We start from the raw sequence: 24,740 nt of genomic DNA, 5'->3' as shown, positions 1-24,740 counted from the left end.
GCGTGTTGTGTTATCCATTGCTCTCCTCAAACCATTATTTCTGCGGCGGGCAACATTATTAATTAAGTTTCAAAAAATCTCCAAGCTTGACCACCAAGATTGGCCGAATAATTTCTCGGTTGTTACCTGCAAAACCAGTTTTACAGTTACAGTTGCAGTTACTTCATTTAAGGCGCATCCACGTGGTGGTTGTTCTGTTCTTAGTCATACAAGAAAAAAGAGCCCACACACAGTACAGGAATACACACATACGCCTGGACGCACAGTTTTAGTCAATGAGTCGGCGATTAACAACGGTCAAGACTGCCTGGCGCGAGGGGGCGCGGACGGTGCCGCCTGCCGCAGGCAGCCGTCCGCGACGGGTGGTGGGGGCGCGGACGGAACCGCCTGGTGGTGGTGGGGGCGCGGACGGAACCGCCTGGTGGTGGTGGGGGTGGGGACGGAACCGCCTGGTGGTGGTGGGGGCGCGGAAGGAACCGCCTGGTGGTGGTGAGGGCGCGGACGGAACCGCCTGGTGGTGGTGGGGGCGCGGACGGAACCGCCTGGTGGTGGTGGGGGCGCGGACGGAACCGCCTGGTGGTGGTGGGGGCGCGGACGGAACCGCCTGGTGGTGGTGGGGGCGCGGACAGAACCGCCTGCCGCAGGCACCCGGTTCCATGCGGCGGCAGCGCGGTGCGGAACGTGCCGCTGCGTGGCGCTCGGTTGGACGTGTGGCGGATGAAGCGAGTCGACACCACCCGAAACAGTCCGAGTTTTGCGTTGGGAAGACTCGGCGCGCGTCACGAAAAGAGTACGCAGTGCACGGGGAGATTCGGAGACTTGTAGTGCCCCGCACACATTCAGGCGGTCCCGGTTGTGCACAAGATCCGTGACACTACGCCAGCCAGCCTAGTGTGAGGTTAGTGCGCCCCTAATAGCCGCACAAGTCGAGGCATCGTCACGGCGAACGGAGCGTTTGTCGCTAGTCTTCTAGTCTTTAGTCGCTAGTCTTCGCTAGTCTTCGTTGGATTGAAGAAGTTCAATGAATGTTCTGGGTACCTGAACCCTCATTCGCTATTTTTTGTATTTTTCGATATTATATATATATGGATATATATATGCACATATACATATATATACATATATATATATATATATATATGTATGTATATATATATATATATATATATATATATATATATATATATATATATATATATATATATATGCATGCATGCAACCCAAGCACCCCTTTACATCTGACACAAAACGGAAGGTAAATATTGATGAAACCTCGCTTTAGATCAGTTAACCGTGTATGTTTGGTCAACCGAAGCCCTTACCACGCCCGCTAATTTGCATTTGAGAGAAGCCCTGGCATTTGAACATCAAGCTAGTCCAATGGATAAAAAGAATGACCCGACAGTTCTGCCAGCAAAATCAGCAAAGTGACCGTTGGGTTCCACGCGTGTTGTTAAATCGCAGGTGGTCCTAAATCGCCCTGGGTGCATTTAATCATAAGTAGGTATACTAACGTAATTTATGCTTGTCCCATGCGTGCTCCCTTCACCATATAGGGCAAAGAAGCGCTTGCGCGCTTGCTTCGCTGCGCTAAGTGAAAAATTTAGAAATTTTATCATGTATCTTTTGCAGTTGGAATCACGGTTGTAGGTGCACTGTTTGCCGAGATATCGCGCAAAAATTGAAACAGACTCGGATGCAGAGCGCGAGCGGTGCTGGCGGTCTCTGGCGGCCGCTGGCAGGAGATAGTGCATTTTGCTTGCGCTCTCTGCAACACAGCCCAACCTATTCCATGGGATGAGCGAATGATCGTGGGGTGTGGCCGGTGATTTTTGCCCCTTCCATCAACTGTCAGCCTTTTGAATGATGGCAGCACGCACTGTCGTTGTATTCAACTTTATTGCGTCGTATCGAACAGTGAACAACGGTCGGTAGCGGCCAAGTCAATTTTCCTGGCTCGCGCATACGTGGCGCTACAATCCATACCACGTGATTGTCTGTTTGATTCCCCATCGATCCATACAGCACGTGCGACGTAAGAGTTCATGCGACGCCATTATCTATTCGATTTCTTATCAATGCGAACCACTCCCCAGTACCTCCGTGCCCGTGGCACCGAGATGTGGCACAAATCGTGTAAACCCATGGAAAAGAGCAAAAGCCATCTTTCTGGCTCGTGTGTGCCCGACACGTGTAACGTGCCACGCCGCACTTGACACATGTGGCCATGGGATTTCCCGTTCAATGGCCTATCGCATCATGCCAGTCTCGTGTTACTACGTGCCCGGAGCGGAAATCCCATGTAAAACGTACAAATGCACGAAATCGGCAAAATGCGGTCTTACAGCTAGTGTGCACGTGTCACATGACAAGTGCAGCGTGACATCGAACACGTTTTAGTGATTGTCCGTTAGACCACCTATCGAAGCATGCCAGTCGCTGTGCACTTTACTCCCTGGCTTCTGAGATATCACGAAAACGTGCAAGCCCCTCAAAAGACCGGAATTTGTAAATTCATAGTTTAACACATAGGCGCCATGACATGTGGCACGTATCACCAAACATTATCATCACATACCTTCCATTCATCATTGAAGCGCGCCAATCCCCTGTGTGTTAGTGCCATAGGTGCCAAAATGTGGCACGAAAGGTGCGAATCCGTGGAAGAGAGCAAAATCCATCTGTGATCCGTGCCATGTGATACGTGTGACCGTACCATTTAGATTATTTCAACTTCGCATCCTGCAAGTTGTCGTGCAATTTGCAGCGCAACGGTGCGTTGCAGAAACTCGCGATGCGGCTAAAAGGGTACCCGCGTCAGTTGTGAATGTTGGGAAACAAAAGTAACGCCTGTGCGCGCACGGCGACCGCGACGCACAGCGCGCCGCCGACTGCCATGCCTGACCCGAGCTCGCCCCCGCCGACTGTCACCCGCTGGCCCACTGCCGCCGTCTTGATTTCTGTGTTTTAAAAGCATAACTCACTGCTGTGGAATGTTTAAAGCGAGCTGGATGATTGTCGAATTTGACCGTGTCCCGAGAAAATTTCACTAACCATTAGTTCACGATGATTGACGTTACACTCCCAGCCGATTTTGCATTCTCTTTTAGAAATGTGAAAATGAACTATCAATAGTTGCATTGTACGGTACAACATATCCCTGCCCACATCCCATATTCAGAAATGTGAAAAGTTACAGACAGTGGTCAAACTGTGTGGCACAAGATCTCCCTATAAAGATGCTTTACCTCTCTTCGACATTTGGGTGCGAATGGGCGTTTCGTGAGAATGTGTTACATGTATTGAAGCAAAATGTGCCAGTCATCACGCACATTACAATTCTATGTGTATTCCGGGTGTTGTTTTCGTATTGGGACTCTTTCGAAACACGTTCGTGAATTATTCACTTGTAAATGGCAAAGTGAGTTGCATCATTCATTTCACTAATTAGGACTGTTTTCGTTGCAAAACGTTGTCTGGTTACATCCATGACTTAATGATGTTCGCCTTTCGCTGGGCTCTAGAACAATGTTGCCGCTTGAAGAGTCATTGAAATAAGGTCAAAACCATTCGCTCATTGGCACCCTGTCTTTATCCGTGCACTGCATCCGCTGTATGAACGCAGGTAACCCATGCTCCATGCTCCCACTAGACCCAGTGTATTGGCACATAATCGCACACGTCGGCAACCGACAGGCGAATCCATTGGCGCAGCGATGGGGGGCAGCTCATCACACGGGACAGCTCCCGGGAGAACTTCACCCTGGACAGCCCCCGGGAGAACTCCAACCTGGACAGCCCCCCGGAGAACTTCAACCTGGACAGCCCCCGGGAGAACTTCACCCTGGACAGCCCCCGGGAGAACTTCAACCTGGACAGCCCCCGGGAGAACTTCAACCTGGACAGCCCCCGGGAGAACTCCAACCTGGACAGCCCCCCGGAGAACTTCAACCTGGACAGCCCCCGGGAGAACTTCACCCTGGACAGCCCCCTGGAGAACTTCACCCTGGACAGCCCCCGGGAGAACTCCAACCTGGACAGCCCCCGGGAGAACTTCAACCTGGACAGCCCCCCGGAGAACTTCAACCTGGACAGCCCCCGGGAGAACTCCAACCTGGACAGCCCCCCGGAGAACTTCAACCTGGACAGACCCCGCGAGAGCGCTTCTCGGTGAGCTGCCACCCCGGACAGGCCCCGCGAGAGCGCTTCTCGGTGAGCTGCCATGCATGCTTCGCAACACCCACCACGGTGAACAGAGCACAGCACTGCGATTCGTATCGCACAGCTTGGCGATCGCATTCTCATACTGCATACTCAATTTCAAGGACTGAATCTATGACTAAAAAAGCGTTCAAGCGGCGAACAGGTCTGATTACGAAGAGTAGATATGGATCCACACAGATCACGAAAAACTGAAAACTTGGCACCGCCTCGCGTTGACTTCAGCTTCAGTTCGTTACAGGAGCGCGAGTAGAACAGATCGCACACGTCGAACACGGTAACATCTCGTGGTCGCGCGCACTGGTAAACCGCACACACGACCATTGACCGCACACACTGTTGAGCGTTGGGAATGGGTCATCAAACTCGACCGCCCCCACGAAGGGTTTCTCGGTGAGTTGTCATGGAGTTTTTCCAACACTCAACAGGTCGCACAAATCACTGCACCGTGCTCCGTTCTTTACGGCCCAGTGATGAGGTTATTATACGGTCTTATCGGTGAAAGAAATATTACCAAAGATTTGTTTGCACTCTATTTCCTATTCAGCGGTTTTACTTTGGTTTCCCCAGCAACAAGTCGAAAACTGCTACCGCGAAAAACATATTTGGATCTAAACAAACGAAAGCTGAAATGTTGTCGATTTTGCCATGAGGTCAGTTCTGCGATAATAAAATGAAATTTGGCTTCGGCCACAATACTATGGACCAAGACGCTGCCCTACTGGAAATCTTCCTACAGCCTGCTCGCCTCCTGCTGAGGCCGCGATTTCGCAGAATTATTACAGGCTGCAGGAAACTCATGGAAACAAGAAAGACACCAAATGCACCAAGACGGCGTGCAACCCTTTCCACGCGTTTAGCTTTTAATAGTTGTCGTGCTAGTGCGCTCCCTTTAACTCGTACCATCAGAAAATTGGCGCCCTCCACACGTGACGTGAGAAGGAGGAAAGGGGTTTCTATGGTGGGTAACCGAAACGTAACAAGAGAGGAAGGGATTTGGACAGCGGAGCATTATGCCGAGGAGTGGTTACAACTCATGCCAAAGCCTTTTTATAACGTTCCAAAATCTCAAAGTATGATATCATTGGCTTTCTATAACAAACTGCGCAACCATTTTTGTTTCGCACCTCTTACTATATCAGGCTGAAATGGATGTCACCTTTTAGAGCCGTTACGCCCAATACCACATAACCAGGGAGGTGTTTTCCTGCAGGATAACCAGTGAGTGGGAATGTTAAAAATGCTAAGTCCTGGCCTTGAGTTATAGACAGCCCTTTAAATACATATTTAGGTATATATATGTATATATAATATATATATATATATATATATATATATATATATATATATATATATATATATAGTGGAATGGCTACAAATTATGCCAAAACCCTTGCAAAACGTTTGAAAATCTTAAAGTCTAATCCCATTAGCTTTTTCACGATCAACTGCGTGACCATTTTGTTTCGCACCTCAGACTACATCATGGTCAAGCTGACGTCACTTTTAGCGTTTCGCTTAATGCCGCGCAACCAGGGAGGGGTTTCGCCCACGGTAACCAGTGTGTGGAAATGGCGAAATGTTTAACTTTTTATTGGGAGCGCCGCAACTCTGATCAGCATGGGAATAAAGCTCTGATGAAGTGCGGTTTCTGCGCAGGTGCCAGGTGCCGTGCTGGGTGTAAAGACCGTCACTTCCAACTATGCCAAATGGCGAAGATGACATAGTGCATATTTGCACACCGGTGCAAAACACAAATTGTTTCACCAGAAAACCTGCCGAGGTGGCGAATTCAGAAACCTTGGGCCACATTCACCGGCGTTTGAAAACGATGTTTATGCGCGCCACTTTTACCGCACTTGCGTAAACCTGAGCACATCGCGTGCGCGAGCCCTAAATCCGGGGAAAGAAATTTGGTAGACAATGCCCGCCGCCGAAAAAAAGTGCAAATTACGGAGGACAACAAGGTTTGAAACCTTGAAATATGATGAAAAAATGTTTGAAAGCAGTTATGGTCTAACGGAGCTTGACAGCAGGCGTTAAACTCGATCAACATAACGCAACCAGAATTGCAGCCATGCCGAGAAACATTATTCCCTACGCTCCCTTCACCCAGCTTTTCACACTATGTTTATATTTCCACACTACAGCTCGTTATATATCTTAATACTCTATACGCCCAGCGCACATCCCGCAAGCGCGCAGAGGCTCGACGGTTGCCCCCCCCCCCCCCTTCCCTCCCCAGGCACATGTAGCCCTGCTCCACCGTGATCCACTCTCCTTCATCCCATAGCTCTGAAATGATCATTACTGGTCGAAAGGGCTCTTATCCAAGTAGCCACTAACCAATCTTTATACTTTGCGAAGGGGATACTGCCCTATGCGTCCTTAAGACATCCGTGACGGTCCAGCCATTCCCTGACCGCAGCTATGTTGAAACCCCAGGGCCCAGGATCACCGAGGTACTCGCATACACCACGGCGCACCACCGCCAGACGGTCGGGGAAGCCGTTGAATGCGGCGCTCGCCTGGTCGTCCATGTCGTCCAGGTAGACGCAGTTGCGGTCGATGCCCTCCTGCTCCACCAGCCAGCGGGCGGCGGCGGCGCGCTCCTCCAGGCTGGCGTGCGTCTCGATGTTGACGCCCGCCTGGCCGGCCGGGCCGAAGTGCTGCGCGTCCACCGGGTGCGCTTCACGCAGGTATATGAACGCGAAGTCGGCACGGCCACGTGCCTCGGCGACGAGCCGCAGCAGCGCGCCAACCTGGTTTATGTATGGGGGTCAGGTGGCCGAGCCGAATACCAGCACCAGCGGCCGGTCGGCGCGCTGCAGCTCCAGCAGCCGCGGCCGCCGCTGCAGATCCAGGCTCACGAGCCGGGGGTCGGGCGAGCGCTGGCCCTGCACCGCCTGCTTGCGGATCTCGGCTACTGCCATCCTCCACCAGAGCATCACCAAGGGCCACTGGCGGATTAAAACCGAGTCGTCGAACTTGTACTTGGCATTTCTGAAAAGTAAACAGGATGTCACTGCGGACATGGTCAGGAAATGTGTAGCATACAGTGCAGTTGGCTGGTAAGCTCAGAAGAGGCTGGCAGCCAGAACGCTTAACAGACTGGGTCAACCCGCGGGTGGTGGCCGGATCTGCAGGACGGGTTGGAGCGGATCAGAAAAGCTGGACAACACACAGATAAGGACCGGATCTAACTTCAGAATTTGCCAAGCGACATCAATTCACAAAAACGTTCAAGTCTAGTTACGATCTCAAATATGTTTAAAGAAAAAGCATCCTAGATTATTGAGGTCACTGAGTGGATTACTTCAAAAATTGCCTGCTAACCAATGAATACAGCAGCATAATAAGCAGTTTCCTAGAACTGCTGACAAGGCAACACCATACAAGGAGGAATTTGTCACTCCTTTTCCCATATTTTATGTGAATTTGTCACTCCTACCTGATATGTATAACTACACACACGAAACCCATATTTTTCTTTCAGACGTTTTAAGATGTGATCCAAAACCAAGCTCGCTTGAAGCCGTCAAGCATACACAAGGCTCCACAGAACCTAGACACTTGAATTTGTCTAGCTCTTTGAATTTGTCAGCTCTTTGAATTTGTGTGATATCTCGGAATCATCCAGAGCACGCACATGCAAATTTACCGGAACTTTGAAAAATATCACAAAATATTAACTCTCGCCCTGATTCACCTTTGCCATCATGCATACTGGCAGGAGGGTCAACGCGAGCGCTCTAGAAGAATGCCTAATATGCCTTTCCAAACAAAGAGAGATAGAGATAAGAAAAAAGACCCCTGGATTGGGCTCAGCAGTCGTGCGATTGGTGGCAAATTCGTTTATTTTAGGCCAATAATTGATACCATTATGCCAGGTTGAATGTCAAATTTTCCCGAAGAAGTACTTTTCATGTTTTCATGTTAATGTCTACCGGACCATGCTTCGTATGCAAACGAAATTGAAACTGGCATGCTCATTGTTCAATTCTGAGTACAACAGTGTGTGGTTGTATTGTTGTGGCCTTACATGTGTGGTGTATGGTTTCGTTCACATCACAATGTGGACGTGCTCCGCGCGCGCTCGCGACCCCGTCCATTGCCGTCCCCAGCCCGTTCAGGCCATACATCGCTGTGGGCGTGCTCCGCGCGCGCTCGCGACCCCGTCTATTGCCGTCCCCCGTCCGCTCAGGCCATACATCGCTGTGGGCGTGCTCCGCGCGCGCTCGCGACCCCGTCCATTGCCGTCCCCCGCCCGCTCAGGCCATACATCGCTGTGGGCGTGCTCCGCGCGCGCCCGCGACCCCGTCCATTGCCGTCCCCCGCCCGCTCAGGCCCTACATCGCTGTGTTGCCTTCCTAAAAAACTACGACTGTTCCAAGGCCGGAGATGCTTATGGAGACGATTCAAATGACCAAACACATGCGATGGATGTCCTATTGATGGTATTGATGGATGTCCTATTGATGGTATTGATGTGAAATTGGACGCGATTGCGCGACATGCCAGAGAGGTATCCTCCGAAAACATTCGGATGGAGAGCGACGCGCCCTCCTACCCCTCTCCGCATCAGGACGAGGGGTGGAATGCCACCGATGGATCTGAATTGGTAGTTGCAGTTCAACCAGGGATCGTGAAATGCACAGGATTGCTATCTGTCTGATGTTTAAGTAATCAAATGCTGGATATTTCATTTCATTACGTTCATGCACTATGCTTTTACATTACATGTGTATTGCGCTAGGTAATTCAGGGCCATAACAATCCATACAGGATTCGGAATGTTCGATTTGTGTATCAGATATAGGATGTGATATACTTTCATGCAAGTCAGGTTATTAATGGAATCGATCAGTTGGTAGTAATTGATTCTTGTAACAGCCACGATGCTTCAAACTGGTCTACGCATTGTTGGATTTCCTGTCCCGGCGGAAAACTATCTGTGATTTGTTAAAGCGAAGCAATTATGCACGTTGAGCTGCGCCAAATTTGGCTGTTCATGGTGATAGAAACAAAAACGTGGGTATGGATTGGCTGGATTATTTAAAGACAATATTTGCTAAGACGGACAGGACCAGATTGGATTTAAGATGGAAAATAAATAAAAACTGGATAAGCGAGCGGATTGGAGTTGGGAGACCTAGAATGGACCCGACTGGATTCTACAGTCAATTCATGAGGTGCTCTATTTGCAACTCATTTGCAGCACCTTATAAATATTGCCGACAGACTGCTGCTACACAACTACGTGGTTCGTTTGTACGTATGGTCCACGACAGCTCAGCAATAGCGTTTATTCAGGAGGTCTCGTCAAAACTTTGGAGGGTATTGTCACGTCTGTTAGGATAGTGCAAAAACACTACCACACCTGAATTCTGGTCTCTCTACAAATCGCTAGGTGTTGTACTTACATGTTGTAAACCACGATCGACGAGGCGCCTCGGCGATTCGGCGGCTAAGGCAACTTACGGGAAAGTGATCTTGGAGAGCGCGCAGCGCCAGTGGAGACAGCGTTCGTACAGTGAAGGACTCAGCCAGTGGAGAATATTCATTGCTGCCCACATGAGCACACTGTTGAGGAAGCCCACCGCTGCCAGCCCGTACAGCACTGGCCGGGGAAGCGAGCTGCCGAACATGGCGTGCGCCCCCAGCAGTGTCACCTGAAACATGTTGACGACTCATAGTAAACTCACACAAGCTCGCTGCAGCTTAGGTCTGCAAGGCTTCAGTGTTTGGAGGTCTTCTTGGGATGCCGTCAGCAAACTTGCCATCTGGAAAAACTCAGTCGCGAAGACCAGATAGTCTTTCTCAGCGTTTGCGACATGCGCCCAGCCAAAAAGCGTGAGGCCACGGCAAGTCCTGAGGGTGGAAGAAGACTGTCTCCCATTGTTTAGGGCCCGTATGCCTGTATTCCTCGCAGCAACAGCCATCGTGACATTAGTCGAATGGCATGGTATAGATAAACGTTTCGGTCGTGTGCATGATATTGCAAGTTGCGGTAATAAAAGATGCTTTCGGTGAAATGTCGGTTTCTGATAACGCTGCTGAGCATGAACGTGATTGCCATGTCTTGTTATATGCAGACATGTGCCTGGTTCCCAGGATTTCTTCCGAGGAGCTGGTTCCTGGTTACTGGTTCTCAAACCAGGAAGAACTCAGGAACCAGTCTGGCAATGAGTCAAAAGATCCAGCAAGAACCGGGATCCAGCTTGACATGAAGCTGAAAGGTTCAGCAAGAACCAGGCTCCAGCCTGATACCAAGCTGAAGGAACCAGCAAGAACCCAGGTCCAGCTTGGATTGGACATAGGGATCCAGCAAGAACCAATATCCAGCATGGTATTATGTTAAGAGATCCAGCAAGAACCAAGATCCAGCCTGGAATATGCACAGTGATCCAGCAAGAACCAAGATCTGGTTCTTAGATCTGGTTCTCTTAGATCTTAGCTCAGGCTTAAAATGGGGATTTCATTTCAGCAAGAACCAAGATCCATTCTGAAATTATGTTAAGGAACCAGCAAGAACCAGAATCTTACCAGGAGTTCTTCACAGCAGTTGCTGCTTACACTCCCCACTTTTTCAGGTCCAGCAATGTGTGCTATTCTTAATGTAAATTAATAAAATTAAGCCTATGAACCTTGCTGGCTATCTGCTCATGCTGTTCGTCGTATACCATAAAACAAATCTGGTGTCCTTCAACGTTAATAACACTACAAGCTCAGACGAACAAAATCGACAACCTGTCACGATACAGGTATGCTTGATATGATATGATACAGATATGATTTATACCTTCTCACTCTGCAACCGGGCTATCAGCTGCCTAATGTTATCCTGAAGGGAAAGGTCCGCCTTTCCGTGCGTATATCACAGAAAGAAAGAATGCTATATATATATATATATATATATATATATATGAGTTTACACAAGAATGGCACAAAATGAATATCAATCGAATATCGCAACAACCACCCACAACACCGTGCACCAATGTGGCGCCGCCGCTCGTCGCTCATCAAGGTCGTAGAAAGGGGAGGCTCAACAAAGGCTACCTAGCGGGGTAAAACCGTCCGGTCCGAAAAAGTGGTAGCATTGATTTTGCGCGAGAATTTTTTAATAAATTTATTTCGAATGGCTTGCATGGGTGACTTCAGGTTCAGAGAATCCGCTAAGCACAGCTTGTTGCGTGTACCCCGAACCCACCACCAAAGTCGTGCGGTCCAGTTCAACGGATAGTTTTGTCTCCGCCCTTTTGCCAGACAAGACTGCGGAGGTTTTCACGTGCCGCACAATGCTGCGGCACGATCGCCCCGGGCCTGGGTTGACCCTCGTTGGCCAGTTGCCAGCTGACCTTTCCATGTCAGTCGGGTCAAACAATGCGCCCACTCTGGGACTCGTACCCAGGAGGTAATTTGGGGGCAAAGCCTGTATGACGTCAAGTATGCCATATCTGATGACGTCAGTGGCACGGAGGCCTCTCAGTTAGCCAGCTGACTGCTATACAACCCATTAGTTTGAAAAGTGAGTAGGCAGTGCGTATACACCCTCCAAAACGGAGGGCGGTTACGCACCGGACCTATACACCCTCCAAAAATCTTTCAGATGGTTGTACGTGTCAAGCACACGCGGATTGGCAGCCTTGGAGGCAAGAAAGTGCGGAAATGCAGAATCCCGTGCGAGAAGTTGGTTCTATGCGTGATAGGCATCAAACGATCACTGTGGTAGGTATTGTAGTGCAGCGAATTACGGCAGTGTTTCAACATGTTCCGTTGCACCGTTTGAAAACACAACCAACTCACGAGTTGATTGCGACGCGCCGGGCCGCGTGTATGGGGTTGTGCCTGAAGGCCTGCCCAGCCAGTAAACTCCCATCGCTCTGCACTGAGAGTGTATGGAACAAGATTGGCGACGAGGATATTAATTTTGATTTGTTATTTTCACGCTCAATTGCCCGCCTTAAGTTCTAAATCCCGCCTGAAAAGGGATGGCATTGCCGACGCTGGAATTGCCGCAGTTTGATGTGACGCACCCCGATCAGTGGCCTAAATGGCTCCGTCGACTGGAAGACGTGTCTGGCGATGGGAGTAGAAGATCCTGCCCGGAAAAAGGCCACTTGCTCCATTTTGCTGGCCCTGCAGTGTTTTATTAGCAAGAAACGCTGTCACACACCCCGCCTTTTCGCGAGAGGCCGCAGGTGATGTCCACAAAAAGATGTGCAGGCAGCTCGGGTCATATTTTGCTCCGCAGAAAAATATAGAGCACGGGTGCGATGTGTTCTGCCAAACGATGCAAATGGAATGTGAGTCCACTGACGCATTTGTGGCTCGCCTCAGGCACCTTGCCAGTACTTGTGATTTCACCGATTGCGCCCGGAAAATCCGCCAGCAGATGATCATGGGAGTCAGAGATCGCAGGGTGAGGGAAAAGGCCCTGCAACAGAAAATGACACTCGAGGAATTGCACCCATTTGCAAGAGGCTTCGAGCGAGCCAGAGCCCAAGCCTGTACCATTGGAGCACGCTATTCAAACAGATTTGCTGCGCCACAGGCAAATGCCCAGGCACAAAACAGTGCAAAAACAAAAGCCCACCCCAAACAGGGTGCAAAAGAAAATGCACCAAAGCAACCAGCCCAGTCACAGTGTATTGAACACAGAAAGATGCACAAGATGCAACAGCCCAAAACATGGTCAGTGGGAGTGCTCCTTTAAAAAGCAGGACTGCTTTCACTGCGGAAAATGGGGTTACACTTAAACAGCATGCCCCAACAAAGGTCAGCATGGTTTTACCAGAGTAAAACAGATGGACCAAGCACACTGTCTGGAAGCTCAGCATGAAAGGGCTCAACGCGTCCTCGAGCCTAGTCAGTACGGACCCTTGCTGAGGGGGAAGCCGTGGTTAGTGCCGGCTCGTACTAAAATTGGCGGAGTTTAGCACGCATAGATACTAAACAGCGCAGTCCGGTAACCTAAGGCTCAGCAGAGGGAATGAGGCTTTTTAGAGGTGAACGTCGTGAATCGCTTTTCGTTCTAAGGGAGTGGAAGACCTTCACGACTTTGGCATCCCTCTTCTCATTTGATTGCGAGTTGCTTTAGGACGCAGTCGGTCGGTTGGTGGTTACTGAGGAGCACGGGCGAGCGATAAGGAAACATGTCCGGAGAAAAGCTTGCACTTCATTTACAGAACAGCGTTTTCTACCGCATGAGTATGATAATGATATATCCTGAACTACAGGCCTTGGGGTATATCGTCTTGCGGGTAGTGCGGGTGATGAAACATGGTTCTTGGACTGTGGTGGTTTCTATTAGGCATGGGTTTGGCTCAAACTTCTTGAGTTAGCTAAGGAGTGGCTCACAGAGTGTCGTATTTGATTCAGCTCATGACTTAATCCTGTTCTGTTCTTAATTTGACTTCATTCAGATGCAATGCTTGCATTGAATCATTTGACTCGTAACTCGTGTGGGTTATCAAAGAAAACAGTTCTCAGCTTATTTTTGGGAGATTCCAGGATCAACAGTAAGGTGTTCATTGCTCAGGAAGAACAACAAACCCACGATGTCACAAAAAGCATTGTAATTAATGTTGCATGGTGTTCATTTCAACTCTGAAATTGTATGTTAGTCTGCCTAGAATACAAAGCATATCTTTATACTGTCAATTAAGTTCAGCCATATGACTTACTGATGCAACATTGCTAGAAATGATTGGCTCATGATTCAGCTCATGAAATGTGTGACAAATATGATTCATGTCATGATTCAAAGCAGCATTTCTCCTAGTGAACAAATGCAGCTTATAACTTAATCCCAAAGCAATCGACTCATGAGCTGATTCACAATTCACCTGGAATCAAATACGCATCCGGTTAGCATGTGCACATATGTGTGTAAAAATGGTGCACGTGAGCAGATGGTTACCTGGTTGTGGTAATCACATCAGGCCAACAGGCATTCTTTTTGCATGTTGATTGCGTTAGAAAATTTATGTGCACCTTGGCTGAATGACCTGTGTTCAACTCAAGCAGAACTGTGACTCCGTTCATGAGTCAATCGTTTTGGGGTGAGTTGTGTGCTGCATCTGCTCACCAGGAAAAACGTGGTCTTGCCTCATGCCCTGACTCCCATTTGCCATACATTTCACCAACCGAATCATAAGCCAATGATTTCTAATCGTGTTGCATCAGTGGGTCATAGGACTGAAAATAAATTGGCAGCATGAGGAAATATAGTGTGTTCTAGGCAGACTCACATGTCATGTCATTGTCAAAGTTAACACCATGCAGCATATCTCATAAAAAAATTTGCAAAATCAGCACAGAATTTTTACAGGAATTTCTAAACAGGAAAACCAATGCCATTCATCCAGAAGTTTGTTGAATATTAGCCATAAACCAGAGGATGTTTGATAAATATATATATATATATATATATATATATATATATATATATATATATATATATATATATATATATCAAACCAAAACTATTCATTCTGTTTCAGGTAATTTAAATGTCTTGCAATGCCAGTTTTTGAATAACAGAACACAAAGGGTAGCTTACTTCTACCAGTGACCAGTTTCTAATAACAAAAATTCGTAGATTTTCGGCGTAACCGTACATCTTTAGCCTAAAACCCCATAGGCCTGTTTGTGAAGGCAAAAGTGTACGATTGACAACTACAGTCTACGGTAATAAAAATACATAACAAATGCTAAGTCCATCAGAAAAGTGTATGTTAAAAAAATTATTGCATGAGTTTTTCAAAGCCAGGAACTAATATACAACAGCCTTAATTTTGATGAGTTCTTGATAAATTTGGCAAGGTAGTTAACGCAAGCATTTGTGTCGCAGATCATAATACTGAGCTTAGGAATGTTATATATTGTGAGGCAAACTACTCAAGTCGCAAGCCTATTTATCATGCAACAGCTGCAGAAGTCATAAAAGAACATAATACTGGAGTGTAAGCAAGAATTAGTGACTGTTCTAAGCCCTCAGACAAGAAGCCTTGGTTGGGGCATGCCAAGACCAAAAGACAAGGCAAAGCTGCGTGGTCGAGAACTTTTTTGGGCAAAACATCAAAATACATCTCACTTGAGGGAACTTTTGATGGCTCTCACAACACTTGCCATGATGCATCACGCGTTCATTCAAGTTGTATCCCAGACACTTTCAAAGTGAGATGTTGGCATTGCCATTGCCTGCAATGCCTGCCCTGGGTGAAAACAGAATGGTGTGCAATAGATGTTCACAAAACAGCATAGCACGACCAAGTATCTTACTCGGTTTTCTTCAAGTACTTCACCTTTTTTAGAAGAAGAAAAATCTCCAGCCACCCTAAGCAAACGGACCAAGCCCCGGGAAACGAAGGCTGAAGCAAGGCCAGCGTTTTTGGTACGGTACATATACGTCTGTTAGCGTAGTGCACCTCACACACGAGCCCGGACAATGCGATTCACACTTATTAGAACTAAACACGTCGTGCTGACAATGTCAATGGAAATGCAAGACGTCGGTCCGATGAATAAGACTCATGCATTGCCGTGAGATGCCATCATGTCGTGCAGAGGGACTGTCTTAGCACCCTCTTAAAGTAGTGCACCTCTTGTACAATTCCAACGAGCAAGGCCGGAAATCGCTCTGACATCCAGAGACATACTCTGCCGAGATGATATGCCAACAGCCACCCTAAGAAAACGGACCAAGCCCCGGGAAACGAAGGCTGAAGCAAGGCCAGCGTTTTCGGTACGGTACATATACGTCTGTTAGCGTAGTGCACCTCACACACGAGTCCGGATCATGCGATTCACACTTATTAGGACTAAACACATCTTGCTGACGATGTCGGTGGATATGCGAGACTTCGGTCCGATGAATAAGACTCATGCATTGCCGTCAGATGTTGCCATCATTAGCGGACGGACTGCAGTAGCACCCTCTTCAAGTAGTACACCTCTTGTATAATTCCAGTTGGCGAGACCTAGAAACCGCTCTGACATCCAAAGACGTACTCTGCCGAGATAATTGCCAACAGCCACCCTAAGCAAACGGACCAAGCCCCGGGAACCGAAGACTGAAGCAAGGCCAGCGTTTTCGGTACGGTACATATACGTCTGTTAGCGTAGTGCACCTCACACACGAGTCCGGATAATGCGATTCACACTTATTAGAACTAAACGCGTCGTGCTGACAATGTCGATGGAAATGCAAGACGTCGGTCCGATGAATAAGACTCATGCATTGCCGTGAGATGCCGCCATCATGTCGTGCAGAGGGACCGTCGTAGCACCCTCTTAAAGTAGTGCATCTCTTGTACAATTCCAGTGAGCAAGGCCTGAAATCCCTCTGACATCCAGAGACATACTCTGCCGAGATAATATGCCAACAACCACCCTAAGAAAACGGACCAAGCCCCGGGAAACGAAGCAGCGTTTTTGGTACTGTACATATACGTCTGTTAGCGTAGTGCACCTCATACACGAGTCCGGATCATGCGATTCACACCTATTAGGACCAAACACATCTTGCTGATGATGTCGGTGGATATGCAAGACTTCGGTCCGATGAATAAGACTCATGCATTGCCGTCAGATGTTGCCATCATTGGCGGGCGGACTGCAGTAGCACCCTCTTCAAGTAGTACACCTCTTGTATAATTCCAATTGGCGAGACCTAGAAACCACTCTGACATCCAAAGACGTACTCTGCCGAGATAATATGCCAACAGCCACGCTAAGCAAACGGACCAAGCCCCGGGAAACGAAGACTGAAGCAAGGCCAGCGTTTTCGGTACGGTACACATACGTCTGTTAGCGTAGTGCACCTCACACACGAGTCCGGATCATGCGATTCACACTTATTAGGGCTAAACACATCTTGCTGACGATGGTATAAGGTACGCTGCGCTTATAAATACATATGTACCGTACCGAAAGCGTTGGCCTCGCTTCGGTCTTCGGTTTCCGGGGCTTGGTCCGTTCCCTTAGAATTGCTGTTTACACGTTATTTCGGTACAGTGTGTCTTTGGATGACAAAGCCGTTTTTAGGTCTCGTCAACGAATTATGCAAGAGGCGCACTACTTTAAGAAGGTGCTACTACAGTCTGTCCGCACATGATGGTGACATCCCACGACAGTGCATGAGTCTTATTCATTGAATCAAACCATTGCAGCTCAACCGACATTGTCGGCACAATGTGTTTATTTCTACTTAGTGTGAATCGCGTTGTAAGGGGTCTTGTTTCAGGTGCACCGCACGACTAAACGTATATGTACCGTACCTAAACCGTTGCCTTTGTTTCGGTTCTCGGTTCCCAGGGCTTGGCTTTGTTCCTCAGGGTTCGTGTCGGGATGTTATCTCGGCGGGGTGTGTCTTTGCCTTTCAGAGTGGTTTTTAGGTCTCGCCAATCGGAATTATACAAGAGGTGTACTACTTTAAGAGGGTGCTACTACAGCCTGTCCGCACATGATGGCAGCATCTCACGGCAATGCATGAGTCTTATTCATCGGACCAAAGTCTCGCAGTTCCACCGTCATTGTCAGCGTGATGTGTTTAATTTCCATAAGTGTGAATCGCCTGATCCGGACTCGTGCATGAGGTGCACTACGCTAATAGACGCAAATGTGCCGTACCGAAAAAGCTGGCCTAGCTTCAGTCTTCGGTTCCAAGGCTTGGTCCGTATCCTTAGGATTTGTATTGGCATATTATCTCGGTAGAGTATGTCTTTGGATGTCAGAGCGGTTTTTAGGTCCCGCCAATTGCAATTATACCAGAGGTGTACTACTTGAAGAGGGTGCTACTGCAGTCCGTCCGCCAATGATGGCAACATCTGACGGCAATGCATGAGTCTTATTCATCGGACCGTGGTCTGGCATATCCACCGACATCGTCAGCAAGATGTGTTTGGTCCTAATAAGTGTGAATCGCATGATCCGGACTCGTGTGTAAGGTGCACTACGCTAATAGACGTATATGTACCGTACCGAAACGCTGGCCTTGCTTCAGTCTTCGTTTCCCGGGGCTTGATCCGTTTCCTTAGGGTGGCTGTTGGCATAAGATCTCGGCAGAGTATGTCTCTGGATGTCAGAGCGATTTCAAGCCTTGCTCGTTGGAATTGTACAAGAGGTGCACTACTTTAAGAGGGTGCTACGACAGCCCCTCTGCACGACATGATTGCAGCATCTCACGGCAATGCATGAGTCTTATTCATCGGACCGAAGTTTGCAGTTCCATCGACATTGTCAGCACGACGTGTTCAGTTCTAAGGGTGTGAATCGCATGATCCGGACTCGTGTGTGAGGTGCACTACGCTAACAGACGTATATGTACCGTACCGAAAACGCTGGCCTTGCTTCAGTCTTCGTTTCCCGAGGCTTGATCCGTTTCCTTAGGGTGGCTGTTGGCATATTATCTCGGCAGAGTATGTCTCTGGATGTCAGAGCGATTTCAAGCCTTGCTCGTTGGAATTGTACAGGAGGTGCACTACTTTAAGAGGGTACTACGACAGTCCCTCTGCACATGATGGCAGCATGTCACGGCAAACGGAGTAGTCATATTAATTGAATCCAAGTGTTGTAGTTTAAGCGACAATGTCGTCACGATGTGTTTGGTCCTAATAAGTGTGAATCACATTATCCGGACTCGTGTATGAGATGCACTGCGCTAATAGACGTCAATGTACCGTACCGAAAACGTTGGCTTGGCTTCAGTGTTTGGTTCCCGTGGCTTGGTCCGTTTTTTAAGACTGCTGGAAATGCTTCAGTTCCGCCGACATTGTTGGGTTTTTCTCTGTGCTGTCTGTTTGGAAATATCAATTCGAGACACGAATGTGAAGAACTGGGGTACTTTTCTTAATTGCTCGAATGTACGTAATTTGGTGCTTATGTTGCCCTTTTAGTACATGCTATAAATCGTCGGCTGTCTGCGTGTTAAAAAATCATATGACCTGTTTGTTGCCGAAATTATTATATTATCAGATGGTTATTTCTTGAAGATGATAGGCAATCATGCGAGCATTGTGAGTAGCAGTGGTCGAAACGACGTAGTGTATAATGCTAATTGCCTGCTCTTTATTTTTGGTGCTAAAGATGTCGTTCTCTTACTCTAGAATTAACTTCATTTGGATATGACAGATGCATTCAGCTTGTGCATTTTGAGGCAGCAGCCAGCCCACATCAAAATCATATAATAAAAACCTGTTTTCAATGGCCATTCACAGAGAAGAAGCCCGTTTCGTATGACCAGTACATTAGGCTGCTAATGATTGGATCCATATATGGCCTATTCCTCAGTGCTCAATGACAGCTCATGTTTATTTCACATGGTCCTTTAAAGTAAGTTGTTCACCTTTACAATGGAATTTGAACTGAGATAGCAGATTTGTAGCGGAGACCGAAAATTTAAATCTGGTGAAAGAAAAAACTCGTTTGACGCAGTGTTTTCAACAGGAGAATATAAAGGGGTGCGCTTAATCGGTAAATGGCGGTATATAAGTTAGAGAGTGTTCCACATTCCTCTGGGATTTTGAACGGAAATAGACATCTTAACGATCATTCGGTGCAGTTCACAGCCCTGCCCTTCTTAAGACCTTAACCCCCCAGTTTCTGAACTACATGCCCGCGACTGTAAGGAGCTATTTCGCAGAGGGTGTTTCAAGATCACCTTGGCGCCCATGACGTCATAATAACGGCACTCAAATCCTGCCACTCCATAAGCCGTGCGGTGATTCAGGTCAATAAAAAATAATGGTAGAATGGTTCATATCAGGCGTTCGTGAGCACGATTTCCAGATATAACGGCCGTCGATTGGCTCTCAATCAATGTTGTGCAAGGCGCGATGATGTATCATCATGATAATGTACCAACAGTGACGCATCAAAGAGCATATTTAAGTTGGTAAGTGCGTTTGCGAGGAACACTGTTTACATAGATAGGACAGTAGTAATAGGCTTATTCGTCGGAGAAAAACGAGGAGAATGGAGATATAGATGCGTTGATATTTCGGCAATATGCCTGTATCGAAACGAAAAACAGAAGTGAATTCACTTCTGCTTTCTGTCTGCCACGTACTGCACGACGCATGAAATCTGCGTTTGCTGCTATTCACATCACGGCCTGCACCATTTTGTCACGCAGCTGGTCGTCATGTTTCATGGCCGGCCGTGGCAGCATGACCCGCAAGACGAACGCCTGCCGCTGAGTGCTACGGCGAGGAGGTTGTGCAAACCTTCCCACTTTGTCAGACGATGATGAGAAATACAGCATCACCCGACCGATGCGTTTGTTGTGAGTTGATGTGATGGGAACTGAAATGAGGTAGAACGCGTGTTGAAAGAACCAAAATAGCCCTGCTGGGCAGGAGCACGAATGTCATGTGTTAAACTATGGATGTGTTTTGCGGATCAGGTACAACCGTGATGGCAACATGCTGCATGGCATGCAGAGTGAGAGCTCCGTATGCATCAGAAGTGAGGCTCCTATCGCGTTGAGAGCCAATGGAGTCCGTCGGGGGGGGGGGGGGGGGGCGTGGATTAATCAAGTGCGCTTGGTACGAACGCATCAGACGATCCGAAAGAAATAAAGGAAGGTGTAGATAGATCGGCAGAGTAAGGGACAGAAACGGGATGTTTTAAAACCAAAAAATCGCATACTGTTGGCGTGCTTTCGTGGCAAACGATACATCCGTCTTTGCCTCGCACCTCCAGCTCAGTAAGGGGTCAGGAAGACGTCATCTCTTTGAGACGTTTAAGACAGTGCTACCAGGGGAGAAGGGAAGAGGCTGCCCAGCCTCACAGTGCGTGAAAATTGGGGAGGGAGGGCTGAAAACGGCCGTAAATGCGCAGCGTAAGTTGTTGACAGCCCGTAAACACCTAGAAACCACCCGGCTCCGGGAACGCACCGTGGCCGACCTGGATGAATGAGTAAGAGTGTGGTGTTGATCGGTAGTGCCGTCGTCTGTGGGGCGGCTGTCAGACTGACTGGGGACGGGACGCAGGACGGCGTACTGGTGGCCGTAAATCAAACGAAGCGAACCGGTTGGCCGGCGTATCGGCAACAACAGTAACCCTGCCACCGGCTAAGGTCGGGAGCGGGGAGTGAACTAACTGCGGTGTAGCGCACGAACTGGGGAGCTGTTAGGAATTCATAGATCTGGCGGATGGAGAGTGTCTGATGGTTGCATTGAAATGTTTGCCCCTGACTGTTACCAGATGGTGGTCACGCATCAGCTTACAAAGGGAAACAACGTGTCATTCGACGGGTGCATTTTGGGTGGATGCGAACTAAAGCTCACCCGCATAGAACAAAATAGGTTGAGTTTAAGAATCACTGAGGCATACATGATTAAATCCTCGCCCGGCATATTGGGTGCTCCGGTCTTTCTAACCGGTAAACTACGGGCCAGATTGCGTTCAAAAGTGGGATTAATTCAAAAATCGAAAGTCGGAATAGAGCTTTCAGTGTGCACACGTACTACAAATCGAAGGTAGGGTTGTGCGCTAACCATTATATTTGAATATCCCTACGCATTACCCTCCGCCAATCTGTCAAAGTCACATAACAGACAGGCGCCGTTCACATGCAAGAAAACGGGGAAACGAATCAATCAAATTTACACAGCTGCTGTGCCTATTCCAGTGTACCTTCCTTTTCACAAAGTTAACTATTAGATGACTTAAATAATTTGGAAGATGTTTACAAGTTTACAGTTTCAATCAAGTTTACACAGCTGCTGTGCCTATTCCAGTGTACCTTCCTTTTCACAAAGTTAACTATTAGATGACTTAAGTAATTTGGAAGATGTCTGCGCAAAGAATAAAAAGTTTCAGCGGATATAACAGTTTTTGTGAGCTTGATTGCTGGATGTGTATAAAGCCAACATCGTTTTACAGAAATCAAAGATAGATGAATAGGTACAAAAAATGTCCTATGATGTATCGCAATGATTCCTGTCTTGGTGTCGAGACAGAAGCATTGACTTCCGATCTCGACAAAAAGAAGTTGCGCAAACTTGTGCGAAAAAGCGTTATCGAGCTACAACTGGACCATGTTTCGGTGACCTGCCATCTAGCGGGGAAAATAGTAGCCACGCTGTCGGCCAGACATACTCCTTGGGGTTTGAAAGACACAAACAGCTTGCTCTTATTACATAACAAAGCTGACTGTGATAAATTCATGACTTGACAAACACGTGCATGAAGTATTCAAGCCATGACATTTCATGACATGACAAGCACGTGCATGACATGACAAGCACGTCCTTTGAGTATTAAGGTGTACACTGCGTATAAAAGCAAGCATCGTAAACGCCACTTCATTTCCTCAATCGCCCTTCTTTTCTCCCGCTCTCGCTCCCGCTCTCCCTCTCCCTCTCTCTCCCCCTCCCTCTCTCCCCCTCCCTCTCTCTCTCTTCCCCTCTCTCTCTCTCTCTCTCCTGTCGTGCCGTCTGGGTGACGATTCCTTCCGGTGTTGTCAGAGTAGGAGTCCGCCAGGGGTCATCAAACATCTGAGGCTCATTTCCCTGTCCGCGAATTGCGGGGTCAGATCACCTTCGGATTGCCTTACAGCGAGGCGCACGACTGGCAGTTAGTTTGCGCGTGTACCCGAATCAGTGAGCGGTGTCGCCTTTTCCACGATGTCATAGATACGCCATTTTGATTGTATCCAGTTGAACGGTGGATTCAGCGCTGCGACAGTCGGAAAGGTAAACACGTACTTCGAAGGCCTTGGTGCCAGTGTCACAAAACTGGAACAATGCACGCAGCCACTGGAAACATCGATAACAAAGTTGAAAGAAAGATGGGTGAAATCTAACAGGCACACGGCGAGGTTTCTGTCGGAAAACTGCGGAGCGGCTGAAGACAGATGTTTTCCTGGAGGAGCTCTCAGATTCATCCACCCGTGGTCGGCGCACCGGTGGATGGAGACCGCCTCAGTGTAACGATGTCCACTCTGCAAGGCAACACCAAAAGTGATGAACGATCTCTAGTATGTCCCTGCAAGCCTGGATCCGGGTTTTCGAGTGCATACTCCACATGAGCTATCGCCTTGGCCTACAGAAGTGGTAGATCCGGTTAAAAGGCAAAAAGGAAAAGATGCAAGAGAAGAAGATCCTCTGGGAGCCTCGTCATGTATATTTGAGGACGATACCAGCGACACTGACTTCGACTAGAGAAGCAAAAATTAGCGTGCATATTTAATTGATTTACTACGCCCGGTAAACATGGCCGATGTGTTGGTTTTGGTCGTCATTAGTTTGAAAATAATGCTAACTTCGAATTCAGTGTGTAGAAATACCGCGCATGCGCAATTTATTTAAAAGTAAACTAGCAGAAACATCGTCTGAGGCCAGTGACCTCGACTCGACCTTGAAAAACGTCAGCAGTTTGACCATGACCGTTGACATTTACGTTGCAAACGGAGTGCAAATTAGGATTCTGCATAGGAGCTGGTCTGTAACACAGGTTTTTAGCAATTCATCTTCGCTCACTGAAAAAATCGCACTTTTGAGGGCAATCTGGCCCACAGTGCGGTGTCTTTTCCTGGGTTGGCGGGGCTCCCTGTGTTTGTAATGCGGCCAAGTGTGGATCATTTCGGGCCTCCTGTCGTTGAAGAGGACGTGATATCGACCATCTTGACCCTATTCAACAGGTCAGATGTCTTCTCCTACGTGCCTTAACCCTTGCCCTGGTAGGAGGGGGCGTGATACAACCTGCTTAAGGTTTATGAGGATACCTTTCCGGTATGCTATGCGATCGCACCCAAATTTTCAGTAGCCTGCGGGACACTCATTTGTCTGTTCTGACACACAAATCGTGTTCCTAGTTCTCCGGTTTTGGAGCAGTGTCAGCTTTGGGAAAAATTCGCACGGCGATATACGGCCGACGCGTGCGACGGGCAGCAACCAACGATGCCGTGGAACCCGCGCGGCGGACCGGCATCGTCACATTAACTTAGCGATGTATCATAACTGTATGCTCCAAAAACATGAAAAATACACCATTGTACTCAAAATTGAACAAGAAACACGTCTGTGAAAGTTTTGTGGCGATGCAAGGAACTTAATGGTATGTATAATGCTGCAAGGCTGAAAAGGTGCGATTTTCTGGACAGTTCGACATTTGACCTGCCATAATGGGCTCAGCTATTAAACCAAAAGCTTCTTAAAAACTAGTACCAATCGCGAGATGCCACTGAGGCCAAACGTTTAGTGTTTTCCGCAAATTCTGATTGGAAACGCGAGGGAGGTCGCGTTCCCCGCCCATCAGTCCGCGTTAGGAAAACGGCGAATCAGGGCGAATATTAACGGCCATTGTTCTGATTTGATGAAAGCGCATACAAGATTCGCGAACAACGTGAACACGCGTATTATCCGCCGGTGGTGTCGGCAGCGATCCGCTTGTACTGGGTCCACTTGCCGAAGGCATATTTTAAGCATGGTCGCTCCAGTACCCAGGTGCTGCACTGCTGGCAGAACACATTTCACACATGCCAGTTCAATACCCTTAATAAACCG

At 48.1% G+C, this 24,740-nt stretch overlaps 1 protein-coding gene and 1 long non-coding RNA gene across 2 annotated transcripts; both read right to left on the bottom strand.

The window, feature by feature from the left end:
• Positions 1 to 3,643: 3,643 nt before the first annotated feature.
• LOC119103361 (uncharacterized) lies at positions 3,644 to 5,523 on the bottom strand. Its single transcript, XR_005094750.1, has 2 exons — positions 4,142 to 5,523; positions 3,644 to 3,952 (listed from the first exon to the last, which is right to left on the bottom strand). It is a non-coding gene; the product is annotated as an uncharacterized LOC119103361 (long non-coding RNA).
• Positions 5,524 to 6,464: 941 nt separating this feature from the next.
• Positions 6,465 to 15,553, bottom strand: LOC119103360 (uncharacterized). Its single transcript, XM_037226873.1, has 3 exons — positions 15,534 to 15,553; positions 9,703 to 9,893; positions 6,465 to 7,224 (listed from the first exon to the last, which is right to left on the bottom strand). Exons 2-3 carry the CDS (start codon positions 9,867 to 9,869, stop codon positions 7,002 to 7,004), a joined length of 390 nt encoding a protein of 129 aa, XP_037082768.1. The 5' UTR covers positions 9,870 to 9,893; positions 15,534 to 15,553; the 3' UTR covers positions 6,465 to 7,001.
• Between the last annotated feature and the right edge of the window lie 9,187 nt (positions 15,554 to 24,740).

The sequence above is a fragment of the Pollicipes pollicipes genome, unplaced genomic scaffold (genome assembly GCF_011947565.3).
Source record: "Pollicipes pollicipes isolate AB1234 unplaced genomic scaffold, Ppol_2.1 Scaffold_5724;HRSCAF=6776_pilon_pilon_pilon, whole genome shotgun sequence".
In the NCBI taxonomy this organism is placed as follows: Eukaryota; Metazoa; Arthropoda; class Thecostraca; order Pollicipedomorpha; family Pollicipedidae; genus Pollicipes; species Pollicipes pollicipes.
This window is presented reverse-complemented; position numbering and strand designations above follow the sequence as displayed.